This window comes from Oryx dammah, unplaced genomic scaffold (genome assembly GCF_014754425.2).
Source record: "Oryx dammah isolate SB20612 unplaced genomic scaffold, SCBI_Odam_1.1 HiC_scaffold_3, whole genome shotgun sequence".
NCBI classification, from domain to species: Eukaryota; Metazoa; Chordata; class Mammalia; order Artiodactyla; family Bovidae; genus Oryx; species Oryx dammah.
In genome coordinates, this window is record NW_024070187.1 from 54,971,440 (window position 1) to 54,986,407 (window position 14,968).

At 36.3% G+C, this 14,968-nt stretch overlaps 1 protein-coding gene across 2 annotated transcripts in view; it reads right to left on the reverse strand.

Moving 5' to 3' along the window:
- Positions 1-1,056: 1,056 nt before the first annotated feature.
- Positions 1,057-14,968, reverse strand: part of ARAP2 (ArfGAP with RhoGAP domain, ankyrin repeat and PH domain 2) — a 194,227-nt gene continuing 180,315 nt past the window's right edge. Inside the window, exons 32-33 of one of the 2 annotated variants that reach the window (XM_040237993.1) lie at positions 10,227-10,361; positions 1,057-3,508 (exon numbers count right to left, since the gene is read on the reverse strand). In XM_040237993.1, the coding sequence (XP_040093927.1) occupies positions 3,128-3,508; positions 10,227-10,361 (516 nt within the window). In that variant the 3' untranslated portion in view covers positions 1,057-3,127. The remainder of the gene's footprint in view (positions 3,509-10,226; positions 10,362-14,968) is intronic. The other variant, XM_040237994.1, reaches the window with a different exon arrangement.

Sequence of the window (14,968 nt, forward strand, 5' to 3'; positions counted from 1 at the left end):
AAAAAAAGTGGACTGTGCAGTTCATTCCCTTGAACAATGTGGGGGATAGGGACACTGACCTCTACCCAGTTGAAAATCTGTATATAACTTAAGTCGCTCCCCCGTCTGTGAAATCAGTCAACAGTAGATCATGTAGTACTGTATTATTTACTGCTGAAATTCATGTGTAAGTGAACTGGTACATGGCACAGTTCAAACCTGTGTTGTTCAAGGGTCAACTGTATATAAGTCATCACAAAAAGCCCACAAGATTGGTTATTTCCACTTCTCAGATGAGAACATTTAGATTCTGAACTTTAATCCAGTAATTCACAAAAAAGTCTCAAATCTATACAGATATCGGAGTTATTAAAAACTTTACATTAAACATTAGTAGCCATGGCAGAGAAGATAGGTATACACAAAATAATTTACAACATTTTCAACAAAAAAATTGTTAAAAATAACTAAGGGATGTGAAGCAGATAAATTTTAGTTACCTACAATATTCATTTCTGTGCTGTTTTCAGATGATTAGAAATAAATGTGATGATTGTACACATAATAAGATATTGTTCACATTAAGCTAATTTTGTCTTTTGTTGAGAAAACATAAAATTTTTGGTGCAAATTTTGATGAGATAATGTAAGCTTTCATAATCTCCTCAAAGTAATTATCAGAAGTGTGAGAAATGTGCAAATATCTGGATACTACAGTCTATATCCAAATAAATTTGGTGAATTTTCAAAAATATTCCTTTTACAATACAGTTTGTATATTTTAGCATTAAAATTATCAAATATAAATTAGCAGATAACATAGTTGTATGGACATCATATTTTTGTTTCAATTACTTTTGCTTAATTTTATTAACTTTAGTGCTACAGAAATGAAAGAGTACCATCAATTTGTTTCTTCCTGTCTGCATACAGTCATCATTTAAAAGAGAACAATATTCATAATGACATGTTAAAAAACTAACAGCTAGTTTGAAGTATATATTGAAATTTTTTTTCAAATGCAATCTATTTTCAAAAGATAAAGGTGGTTATTTTGAAAAGACAGTCACATTCAGGTGGACTTGGAAAACAATTTTAATTTTTACTCAAAATATATGAGATGTCATCATTAGCCCTTATCTTACACTTGAAAAATGGAGACAGTTGTACGGGAAGGGAAATAGAAGTTATTAGATTTTAAGCTCAAGTTTCAAAAGTATTCAAATAAGGCAGGTAAAAAAAAAAAATCCAGATACTGTTCCATTGTCCAGCATAATTTTCACATCCCCTTATTTCATTAAACATAAATATTATCATTTACAAGAAATAATAGTTTTTTTTTTTCTAAACACCATGATTCTTGCTTTATAGCTATGAAGGCTCCCCAGCAGTGCCACCTATTTCATAAACTGACCAGCAGTTTCTCTTAAAAAGAAAATTCCAATCTATGTGGATTTAAAGACTAAATATCACATATCCTTTGTAAACTATTTTATCACCACCAGGTATAAGAGATCAGTACTTTGTAATGAAGAAATTCGTAGCATTTAACAGCATATTACTGCACTAGGATTGGACTGAAAAAAGTGTGGGCCTTTGTATACTGATAAATTCTGATAAGACATCTGAAAAACAGAGGTAGGGGCAGGAAATGGTGGGAGTAAAGCTTGGCTACCTACTAGTAAAATAATTTTGATCAAAACTCACCAGACCTAATACTATTCTAAAGAAACTGATGAAAAGTGCTACCCCTGTCAACTGTAATTTAGATGGTATTGTTTGAGAAAACAAACTAGTAGCTGCTCTTTATGTGGAATTAAAAATAGAGGGCTTTGTCATTATTTATTAGGCACAGGAAGAAGATTTCTGCTTTATTAAACAAACAAACAAAAACTAGGTTACAAGGGAACTAGTAGCTCCCAAAAATATAGTAGTTAATCTAACCCCTACCCCCAGATGGCCATATGTTGTACAGTTTCAGTAAATTGTGACACAATATTACTTCAGAAATGAATATACAAAGTAAAACAGTAATCAAAAAACAATAAAACCCTGTGATGATGACTGTTGCTCGTACAGGAGTGACAGTAAGGAACTCTTAAAATTTCCTCGTATACAGTAACAGTGCAAGTGGCATCCATGCCAGGTCCTGTATACGTGATCTCTTCAGTGCAGGGTAAGGTCCTCTCAGCAGCCACCTGCAAAGAACTGAAGTGTAGTGAATGGGTTGGTACTGAGCTTGGTTCACTGACATCATGGGAACAGTGGCCCGTGCCATTATTCATGTGTGTTGGCTCATTACTAATCTTGGGAAATGCTTAGTCACTAGATTATTTTCTTAACAAGCAGTTTCTCATGAACAAGGTCTGGTCAACAGTAAACTAGAATGAATCTCAACCTGACCTCCTTGGCTTTTAGGACATGTTAGTTCTTTGCCTCTTTTTAAAATCTCAGTGTTGTTTGATAGGCAGCCACTAAAATATATCCTCCCCTTTTTCAACTTATTTTCTTTTCCCTAAGGTTGGACCCTATGTAAACCTAAAAACATATGATAACTTTATATACAAGGTTTCTCAAAGTGCAAAATGTGTTACATATAGTTTCATAGGCTTCATTTACACACAGCATTTTATACAATACAGTACATTTTGCAATTTCTGTTCATAAATTTACAGCACTTAACAGACACCTACAGTTGACCCTTGATCAATGTGGGTTTTTAACTGCATGGGTCCACTTATATGTGGATATTTTTAAAAAGTGAATCCTACAGCACTACATGAGCCACAATCAGCTGAACCTACAAATGCAGAGGAATTTCAAATACGGGGGCTGACTACAAATTATACACAGATTAACACACTAGCCCCTGCCCCATGTCGTTCAGGGGTCAACTGTACTTCAAAAGGTTGGCCACTCAAAGTAACCCAATGCCTTCCTACGCAAGGTTAACAGAGCTGAACTGTACAAGCTTTGTTCAGACCCCAACACAGTGAATCTTATACTTATCACATATATACATACATATTAATAGTTTAAAATGCTCTTTAAATGGTTAAGGATAGCTAAACACATCTCTCCTAGCATAAAATACAGTTCGGTTTCAGACACTGTACACAATATTTAAAAAAATAATTTGTAGGACAAGTCATTTTATTTCCTTCTGCACCACTTGTTCAGCCTGTAACTCTTTTGGAAGCGTTCTTGATCGCTGGAGAACCACGCTAAGCTCTTCGATGACCTTTGGCGGTAACTTACTATTGCAGTCCAAAGTATCTTTGCCATTCCTGTCCTCAGTCTTCCTCAGTGTCTTTAGGCCTTTATGGCCTTTCTGTCGCCCTGGAAAGACCTCAGCCTCTGTGTCCTCCAGACAGTTGAAACTCCTGTGTTTTTTGGTTCGATTTCGAAGTTTCTCATCCTTGTGCTCCAGGCACTGGGCCACAATGGAGGCTTTCTCCTTTAAGGTGCCATCTCCACCTTGGTCACGCTTTGCACCGAGTCGTAGCCTTTCAAGTTCTGCTTTTGCACTCTTAAAATAAAACAAAACATGTCAGAGGGAAGCAAGATCTGGCCTACTCTGCTTAAAGAATACATGGCACGTAGAAGTTGATGCTTCTTTTATTAGAGTTTATTTCTATGATTTAGGTTCTAACTTGACTTTTGGCACTAGCAGCAGGTCTGAATTTATAGACAGATCTGAGAGCTACAAAACCAACTGAAATGGAGATCACGGAAATTCATTTTAACAAGCATTTAACATACCACTTCAAAGATGTCTTTCAAGCTAGTTATTCAAATTGACTCCCATTTTAAACTTGCCTCTTTCAATTCACTGCTGCTTGGATGTGTCACATGTTCACGCATCTATAATTCCTACAGTGTTGTACCCGAAATACAGAGGAAAACGGGGGTCTCTGTGGCCATAAGTCCAGGAAAGACACTTTGTAATAGATCCCTCTTTGAGATTCACAATACATATTAAAGAAGCTGAGAAATACTTCATCAGAAAAACGTGTTCAACTTTTTTTCTCCTCCAAAAATATTTGACGAGTGCAATCTTTTCCCCATATAATGCCTATCAGAATCCTACAGATATTTGTGAAAACACTAAAGGAAATATATAGTTGTGTATTAAAACCCATAGGTGTACTTTCATAACTAGTGTCAACGGCATCTTGTGACTGGCAAGTATTGACATTCAGAACTCTCATTAGATTCTCAAAGGGGATTACAACCTAACCAAATGTAAGATAAAAGCATGAACAACAGAGAAGCAAGCATCTCATTGGTATGGAGCCACAGCAAAAGGCTACTCAAAAAATTGAGTTGGGGGAAGTGGGAAGGCATAAGTCATTTTTCTTTTCGCAAGCAAGAGTTGAAGGAATTTCTTCAAAATTTCCTCATAAAAACTGCAAAGCACAAAGAAATCCAAGGAAAATTTCTTATTGTATTATAACTGTTTGAGAGAAAGATGAAATGAAAATGGTGATGTAACATGAAGAATGGGACTGTTTTGCAGATGGCAAGTAGAAGTATGTGTGCTTACCCATTCTTAGGAAAACACCAAAATACTAACTGAACAACAATCGACAAAAACACACATACACTCTGGAACCTTTAAAAGATACCTACATCCAAAGACAAAAAGCCACAGTGAGATGGTAGGAAGAGTATATTCATGATAAAATCAAATTTCATATCTACTGGGTGGGTGATCTACAAACAGGAAAATAACTATACTGCAGAAGTTCTCCCACAGGAGTAAAAGTCCTGAGCTTCACATGAGGCTTTCCAACCAAGGGGTCTGTCTATGGGAAGAGGAGCCCCCAAAGGATCTGGCTTGGAAGGCAACATGTTTTTGGGTTGGAAGAATCAATATTGTTAAATTGACTATACTACCCAAAGCACTGCTATGCTTAGATAACCTGTATAGCATAGGGAACTCTGGTCAATATTCTGTATAACCTAAATGGGAAAATAATTTGAGAAAGAATAGATACATATATATGTATGGCTGAATCACTTTGCTGTACACCTGAAACAATATTGTTAATCAACTATACTTCAATATAAAATAAAAAAATACTACTTTGAAAATAATGAAACTAAGTAGCATAAACAGGATGTCCAATGTAATGTTCAAAGGGCAACACCTCATCTCTTTATTTTCCTCTGTAGTGCTCTTTCTAATATACTAGATAAGCTATTCATACCTCTTGTGATTGTCAGAATGCTGATGGAAACAACACAGTGCAAGGAGGGTTTTGTTTTTAGCTTTTGTTTGATTTGTTCACTGATGAGTGAACTTATCACAGTGCCTGCAGATGGGAAATTACCAATAAATATTTTCTGAATAAGGGATGAAGAAAGGTTAAAAAAATTCAAATGTATAATATTTAGTTTTATCATATTCTGTTTTATCTTCCTAAATTCCAGCAGATTGGGACATAATTTTACAATTTGAAATTTTCTGATAAGCTCATGATTATACATCTCAGAGAAATACTTCTACTCTAAACCTGATAAGAAATATTTAGTTGTTTAGTATCTAGCTTAATTCTAAAGTTTCATTAGAATGTGTTAGAATGGCTACACAGCCATGTGAATGTAATTAATGAATTGTGTATGTAAACAGGTTAATATGGAAACTGTATTTTATCACAGTACAAAAAGAAAAATAAGAGGATTAGTAAAAATGATGGCTATTTAAACATAAGGATGTGATGGGGAGTTTATAAATTAATATAAATCTTAAAAAAGTTTCATTTGGTATCTTCAGTTCAGGTAGGTTCAGTCTCTCAGTCGTATCCGACTCTTTGTGATCCTATAAACTGCAGCACGCCAGGCCTCCCTTTCCATCACCAACTCCCGGAGTTTACCCAAATCCATGTCCATTGAGTCGGTGATGCCATCCAACCATCTCATCCTCTGTCGTCCCCTTCTCCTCCTGTCCTCAATCCCTCCCAGCATCAGGGTCTTTTCCAAAGAGTCAGCCCTTTGCATCAGGTGGCCAAAGTACTGGAGTTTCAGCTTTAGCATCATTCCTTCCAAAGAAATCCCAGGGCTGACCTCCTTCAGAATGGACTGGTTGGATCTCCTTGCAGTCCAAGGGACTCTCAAGCGTTTTCTCCAACACCACAGTTCAAAAGCATCAATTCTTCGGCACTCAGCTTTCTTCACAGTCCAACTCTCACATCCATACATGACCACTGGAAAAACCGTAGCCTTGACTAGATGGACCTTAGTCGGCAAAGTAATGTCTCTGCTTTTGAATATGCTATCTAGGTTGGTCATAACTTTCTTTCCTAGGAGTAAGCATCTTTTAATTTCATGGCTGCAGTCACAATCTGCAGTGATTTTGGAGCCCCCCAAAATAAAGTTTGACACTGTTTCCACTGTTTCCCGATCTATTTGCCATGAGGTCATGGGACCAGATGTCATGATCTTCATTTTCTGAATGTTGAGTTTTATGCCAACTTTTCTATTCTCCTCTTTCACTTTCATCAAGAGGCTCTTTAGTTCTTCTTCACTTTCTGCCATAAGGGTAGTGTCATCTGCATATCTGAGGTTATTGATATTTCTCCTGGCAATCTTGATTCCAGCTTGTGTTTCTTCCAGTCCAGCATTTCTCATGATGTACTTTGCATAGAAGTTAAATAAGCAGGGTGATAATATACAGCTTTGACATACTCCTTTCCCAATTTGGAACCAGTCTGTTGTTCCATGTCCAGTTCTAACTGTTGGCTTCCTGACCTGCATACAGGTTTCTCAAGAGGCAGGTCAGGTGGTCTGGTATTCCCATTTCTCTTGCAGAATTTTCCACATTTATTGTGATCCACACAGTCAAAGGCTTTGGCATAGTCAATAAAGCAGAAATAGATGTTTTTCTGGAACTCTCTTGCTTTTTTGATGATCCAGAGGATGTTGGCAATTTGATCTCTGGTTCCTCTGCCTTTTCTAAAACCAGCTTGAACATCTGGAAGTTCAAGGTTCACGTATTGCTGAAGCCTGGCTTGGAGAATTTTAAGCATTACTTTACTAGCATGTGAGATGAGTGCAACTGTGCAGTAGTTTGAGCATTCTTTGGCACTGCCTTTCTTTGGGATTGGAATGAAAATTGACCTTTTCCAGTCCTGTGGCCACTGCTGAGTTCAAGGATCAATATGGAGTAGTTTTATAGATCATGATGACATTTCTTTTTTCAGCTGTTGGCAGAAAGACATGGAGACTCTGGTGTAGTATTTAGAGGTCAAGTATGGCTTTCTCAGGTGGTGCTAGTGGTGAAGAACCCGCTTGCAAATGCAGGAGACATAAGAGATATGGGTTCAACCCATGGGTAGGGAAAATCCCCTGGAGGAGGGTATGGCAACCCACTCCAGTATTCTTGCCTGGAGAATTCCCATGGACAGAGGAGGTCTTGCGGGCTATAGTCCATAGGGCCACATAGTTAGAAATGACTGAAGTGACTTAGCACACACTAGTCATCTAGTCTCTTCAATACAATCATCCTGTTTTGTATCATTTTTACTTTTACACTTTCCCCTATACTACCTTATTGAAATTTCCATTGTGCTATCAGGTACCTCAATTGTATGACTAACTTCTTTACTCCTCAATATCTCTTGACTCTTTCCTGTTGGTGTAACTGAAGTCCATCTCATTCTTGAGCATACTAATTTAGCATACACACATGCATTAATACATATACTGCTAAAATTTCAAGTAAAACTATGATATTAAACTAAATAACATAACCGTATATGAAGGTGGGGAGGTGTGGTGAAGTGAATTGATAAAAATCAAGAGGATGTGAAAGTGATGCTTTGTATGATGATATGTGTTGTGGGGAAAGTCAAGGGTATTGATACCGTGGGGGAAAAAAGGCATCCATTATGTGCTTCACTGTCCTTAAGGTATTCATAATTCAAAAAGAAAGACTGATAAGCTATGGAATTAGGAAAGCAGAGGTGGCTTGGTCCAGAGGATGCCAGTTTGTGTCAGAGAAAACTGAAAATGAGGATCTGAAATGGAGTTCATCTCTCAGCAGAGAGAATACTACCCTATGAAGTAAGGGCATTTTATTATCCCTAGGAGCTTACAGATAAAAGCTGAGCACAATGTACACAATAAGTTAAGAAGGTACCGGAGAGGAAGTACGAGGGCCATAGGTATCATTTAGCTTGTGTGTTCTTAAGCATTGTTTGCCTCTTCATGTATGATTTGTCAACAACGTACTTCCTCTGGCTTACTCACTAGCTCAGTACTAATTTACTCAATTAATTTTAGAAGTCATTTCCTCCAGGAAGCCTTCCTTGCTTGGAGGAGGTATTCTCATACAACTTTTAAATTAACATCTTGAAAGCAAGACAGCTCATAAAATGGGAAGTCACCAAATGTACCAATCTGTCAACAATTTGTTTGAGAAGCAATTTTCTTGACTATATCCATTGATTGACTTTAAGCTAGCTAGCAATATTTGATTGTATTAAGCTAGCTAGTAATAGTGTCATTTATTAATATACTTACATATTTACTTCAGTTCAATAAAAATACTTTATTTGGTTTGTGTGAAAACTTGTAATTTTAATTTTTGTTCTTTTAAACTTTAATGGTTTTTAGTGAAAAACATTTCCAAATAAAATATTATTTATCACTGAAAAATATCAAACATTAAAATTTTTTCTTTGTCAAATTTGTCGAATTCCCACACTTATGAAAAAGCTTGGTTTAGTTTACTAACAAATTTTCTAGAAATTAATATTTCATAAAATTGTTTTCAAAGCCTTTGAAATCAATTTGGTTATAGGTTTTGTTCATCAGTTTTCTGATCTCTAGAATGTTAAAAAAAAATTGCCTCTGAAATTCTGGATTTGAGGTTAAGTAACAAACTGTTGTATATTCAATCATCTCAATTCCATACTGGATACTGGTTAACGTACTTTGATCCTAAAATTTACTTTTGCTTTGCTCCATAATTGATCCTGAGGCAATGTCAGAAGAAGCTAGGGTCACAGCAGGGCATATCTATTCCCTCCATTTCTATGTTCCCTAACCTGGGTTCCCAAACATGACTCTTAAAATGAAGATTCTAGATTAACTGGGGAATCCACAGTTCTGTAAAGCAGTTTATTATAAGGAAGAAAAACTTTTAAGTGCAAAATGGCAGAAGGGACAAGCTCCTGAATTCTTGCTGTCTTATTCTCTTTGATTACATCAGCACACAAGGCAACAAAGGAAAACCATTATTTTCAAAGCTTTTATCTTTTAGAGAAAAGGGGATAGTACAGTGGGATAAATGCTTAAGGAAAGATAGTCATGGAAAAACACTTTTTAAAAGTCTGATCACTAAATTAAAATGGCTTTTGTCTCTCAAAAGTTATTCCTGTTATACCTGAAACTTACACAACTTTGTAAATCAACTATATTGCAATAAAACTTTAAAAAAAGTTATTCTTGTTTGGAAAGCAAGAAACTCACATAGTTTAATGCCAAATCTGGGCTCTAAGAAGAAACAACCTTTGTGTGCTTTTCTTTTTGTTTTGAAGGACTCATTTAATGCACTGAAATGCATATTAGTTGCAAACTGTCTAATGAGTTTTGAGATTTACAGCCTGTGTCTTTGTCTGAATCAAGACCAATGCTACTTATGTTCACCCTACCCTTCAAAGTGAGAAGGAAAACACAGTTTTCGTGAAAGATGCCAAATCTTCTTTATTGATGCTCAAAGGTCATCCTGCCGTTCCTTAAATTAACTGAGTTAATGGGTTCCCAAACCACTGGAATTTGATTGTGTTACTGATAAGTCTTGTTACCATGGCTACTGACATATTCTGCCCTGGGCTCATTGTAAGGAGGTTACAAGTGTACTTGTAAGGCTAATTTGAGACTGATTTTTACCACCAGAAACTTCTGTATACATATTTAACATTCTTGGCCACTTTAGGGATTAAAAAAAAGCTAAGTGGTACCATGCAATCATGCATATTTAATTGAGTGATCAATAATAATATTAAAATTACTTTTATTTAAGTTAACAAAATATAAAACTTCGAAGAGTGGCTTAGGATTATTCATACAGTTTCTTGATGGATGTGATTTTTACAGTTTTACTATTTTTACTGCACTCTTCCAAGTGATTATTACTGTGCTCTTGAAACCAATGAGGTAACTGATGCATTTAACCACATTAAGACTTAAGAAAACAAATGTTATTATGATTAGTGTAAAAACAAACATCCCAATCTTACCTCAGTCTCTCTCCGGGCTTGGGTTTCATTTCTGTCATGCTGGATGGGAATCAGAGGCAAACCTCCAATTTTGGGATTTTTGGTTATAGAACGTTTTCGTTCCTTTCCAGCTGGTGGCCATATATCATTTTCATGCTGTGGAAACACAATTTCTTGCTGTGGGTGTGTGACTTTATTATGTGGTCCACCAAGTTTATAGTCACTGGGCTCCTTTCCCATCTATCCAAGTCAGGTGATCCGCTTTTCACGAGAAGGTTGTTTGTAATTATGATGTTGATTCTCGTGGTAGCACCGCTTGAGGATGTAAAACTCTTAAGTGAACTGAGCTTTGAGGTCTCAGTTCAATTTCTAAGCTTCAGAAATATGCCTTCTGTACTACTTATCAAACCAAAAGGGGGAAAATATTTACAGAAACCAGTAAATCTCTTTGTAGAAGAAAAATAATATACCTCTCTACATTTCTAGGCCCTGTAATCAAAATAACTACACATTCATTTTCTCTTACCACTGAAGATAACTTTTAGTGTCAAAATAATTTGACATTATATATACCCTCAAGTCAACCTAAGGCATGGCTAGCAGAAAAATTATCTTTATTTTATGACCTTTTGAAAAATGTTTCGTTTTCACCTAATTGAATTCCAAAGAAATGTTACCTTGTACACAAACATTTCTACTGAAAATCATTTTACAACAGAGTGTGTATTTGTGCTCAACTTGTTGACTACATATTCTGGCCAGTGAGCAATTATAGATATGTCTAGAAAAAAGGTAATTTTGCAAAGGGGGGAAATACCCAAGGGTAAAAATATAAGCTCTTAAATGATAAATCCTTAAGATATAGATATAAAAGAAAAATCTTTTAAAGACTTTTATACTCCTCAGGGTAGATTAATTTTTCAGAAGCCGGGAGAAACAAATCGATTTTCAGACAGCATTCTATGAAAGAAATACAAAATATCAACCACACACAAGGAGAAGTTTACAGATGTTATGATGAAAACCATCTGGTAAACTATCGCTAAATGCCTACTCATTCTTTTCCTCTACTCAAGACTGAACAGAGTCATATTCTTATGTTGCAATTAGTATTTTAATGTCCTGTTTTATAGCAAAAGAACTATTTCAACAAACTTTATACTCACTATAAAACAGCAGCTAAGTTATATTGAAGGGCATACTGCTACACTTTGTGCTTACCAATATACAGGTATTATCTCATTTCGTCCTTAAGGATCCTACAGTGTATGTCCTGTTATTAGAAGAGATATTGCCTAGGCATCAAATCTACCCTTGAGTTTCAGTGGAGTGCTTACTTTGGTTCAGCAAATCTGCAATGGTTATGCAATATTTCAATCAGAAAGTTACAAGTTTCATATTTTTATATCACAGTCTTAAACTCAGTAAAATAACTCATATTACAGAACTCGGACATTCCCAACATATAGAGCTGGAAACAAACTGATGGGAAGGAATTAGGTAACCCTATGAATGAATGCCTAGGCTTTTACTCACTGGTGTATAGTATATGTATTAAATGGTATTATTGCAAGAAATCTAAGAGCAAATGTAGTTTCTAAACACAATATTTTTTCTGACATGATATATATATATATATAATGCTGTGAATACTGGCTAATTAGTTCTCACTGGATTGATCCAAGAGGTAGCAATATTTTTCCCACCATGAATCTTAAGACATAAATAATATGTTCTGATATCATTTATAGTTATGTATGAAGTGAAGTGAAGTCACTCAGTCCTGTCCGACTCTGCGACCCCATGGACTGTAGCCTACCAGGCTCCTCAGTCCACGGAATTTTCAAGGCAAGAGTACTGAAGTGGGTTGCCATTTCCTTCTCCAGGATAAGTGACTTCAAAAAATCATATCGCATGGAGCATATAGATGAGGATCTTATTATTATAACCAGTGATCATACCCTCAAATCTTCGTTCCTGCCTCTCACTTTCTTTTTTTAATTTTCCCCCATGGCTTTACTGAGGTATAACTGACAAATAAAAGATGTTTAAAGTGTATGGCATGATGACTACATGCATACACTGTGAAAGGATTCCCCTCATCGAGTTAATCAACATATTGATCACCTCACATATGTATTTACCCCTCCCACCAGTGCCTTTTTGGTTAGAATATTTGAGTTCTATTCTCTTAGAAAATTTAAATTTTATAATACAGTGTTATGAACTGCACTCACCATATCACCTATTAGATCCTCAGATTTTATTCATCATGTATCCAAAAGTATCTACCCTTTCACCAACCTCTTACTCCCACCCCCCACATCCCCTGGAAACCACTGTCATATTCTAGAAGTTTGACTTTTATGTGGAATATCATTGCAATTAATTGTCTGGCTTAATTCACTTAGCATAATGCCTTCCAGGTTCGTTCATCTTGTCCCAAATGATAGACTTCCTTTTTAGGGCTGAATAATATTCCACTGTATATATGTATGAATACACATTTTCTTTATCCATTCATCCATCCATAGGTTATTCCCATACCATGCCTATGGTGAGTAATGCTGCCGTTAACAAGGCTCTGCCTCTCAATTTCTGACCTTGACATCTTTCCAGATAACTTAGTTTAGCTTCGTTCACTCTGAATATACCTTAGACTTCCTGAGACCATCTATCCATTCTGCTTTTCACATTTCCCCTACTTCTTTCACAGTCTGGCTTAGATTTCAAGGTCAATCAGTATACTCACCTCCTTATAAATCAAGGCTGGGCTGCTTCTCCTATCACACTTGCCTGATAAAACCCCAAGCATAGTAAAACCCAATTCTACTTACTCTGTGGGTACCTCCAAATTAATGGAGGCAAAAAAAAAAAAAGAATAGATCAGTCTGGAGATTCATCTCACTTTAAATTTATCCTGCAATTTCAAATGAGCCTTCAGAACTCCCTGGACATTCTCCTATAGTACAACTAGCTTCCTCACTCTCTGAAGGTAATTTCTCACCTTTTATCTGTCTCTGCACATGTAATATCCCTCCCAGACTCACATGTGGTGACCTCACTGATATAATTGAAAAATTATTAGTAGTCATTCAATTTCATTTTCTCACCATGAGATGTACCAATCTCTCTGCATCTCTAGCCATATAAACAAGGCTTCCTTCCCTTCCAATAACTATTTGCTTTGAATATAAATAACTCTTCCCCAGTCATATCTATAATTGCATAGTGGGTCAGAATATATAGTCAACAATCCGAGAACAAATATATCACACACTCTGTTGTATAATGAATTTTTTCTGCAATGATGAACACATGCAGTTGCTCACATTGCTTCACATCTGCTCAAGGCTTCTGCTGGTTTAATATTCTCTCTTCTGATTCCTTGATAGAATTTTCTGCACCTATCACCTGGTTTTCCTGCTTTCTCAAAGCTACTCATTTCTTTTGCTCAATTTTTCTCTTCTGTTTGACCTTTAAAGTTTGGGATGTCCTAGGGCTTATTTGTCTGACCTCCCTCTCTTGATACAGCCCTCCCCTCTCCAATTTTGTATTCTAATATTAGAATAATTTTACTATTCTAATATTAGAATAATTCTAATATTTTCTCTGTATATTCTCTCTTTCATTTCACTGTACCCTCTCATGGCATTTAATACAATCCAAATGCTGCCTTCTGTCAAATTTACATTTCAGCCCTAAAGTTTTGCCTGAATTTTTGATCCATACATCTAAACCTGCTACTCAGCTTATCTACTTGTATGTCCAATGCGCATCTCAAATTTCATGTGGCCCAAATAGAATTCTGTCTTCTTCCACACTTCTGATAATATCACTTACATTCACCAGCTGCCAGAGGCCAAACAACTAGGACTCTTCATTTCTATTCCTCTCAAACTGCTATAGCTGATCAATTTTTAAGACTTACTGGCTCCACCTTCAAATATTCCTGAATCTGAGTATGTCTTACCAGAACCACTGTTACCTAGTCTGAGCTGCTGTCTTCTTCCACATGGCTGTTCTTCCTGCTTCCATCTTTGACCCCTAAACTGTAGCTCGGCAAAGGAACCATAATTACTTTTTCCCCATAATAAGAGCTGATTATATCTTTCCCTGTTTCCCACTAAAACTCCTAAACTGGGTCTACATCATTTGTCCCCTGCCTTCCTATCTCTTATGTCCTCTCCAAGATAGGCTTTCCTGATGTTCATGGCATAAGTCAAGATTATATCCTGGCTGGCCCCACCCCCTGGAATGTTCTGACTGTCCTACATACTTGGCTTCCTTATTTCAGACAGGTCTCAGCATACCTGTCAGCTACTCAGAAAGGTGTCCCCTGAGAATCCTTCTCAATTAATGCCCTCCTTATGTCAGTCACACTGGTTTTCCTTTCCCTGACTTATTTCATTATTTTACCACACTAATATCTATTTGAAATTTTACCTGATTATTCTCTTTACTAGTTTAGAATACTAACTTGAGCATGTACTTTGTAAGATGTACTGGATCCTGTGATGCAGATAAACATGTAGTTCTAGTAAGACTGAGTCCTTCCTCTCACGGGGTTTACATTTTAGTAGGAAAGACAGACATAAGAAACTTAAATACACAAATGCTTTTTAGTTAGTATTGCAATGTTCAAGTACAGGATGCTGAGGGTTCCTACAGCTCTAAGGTCTAATTGGTCTGAAGGTCAGGGAAGATTTTTTCTGAGGCTGTGACAGGTAAGCTGAAGACTTTTGTTGAGGCAGGGGTGAGAA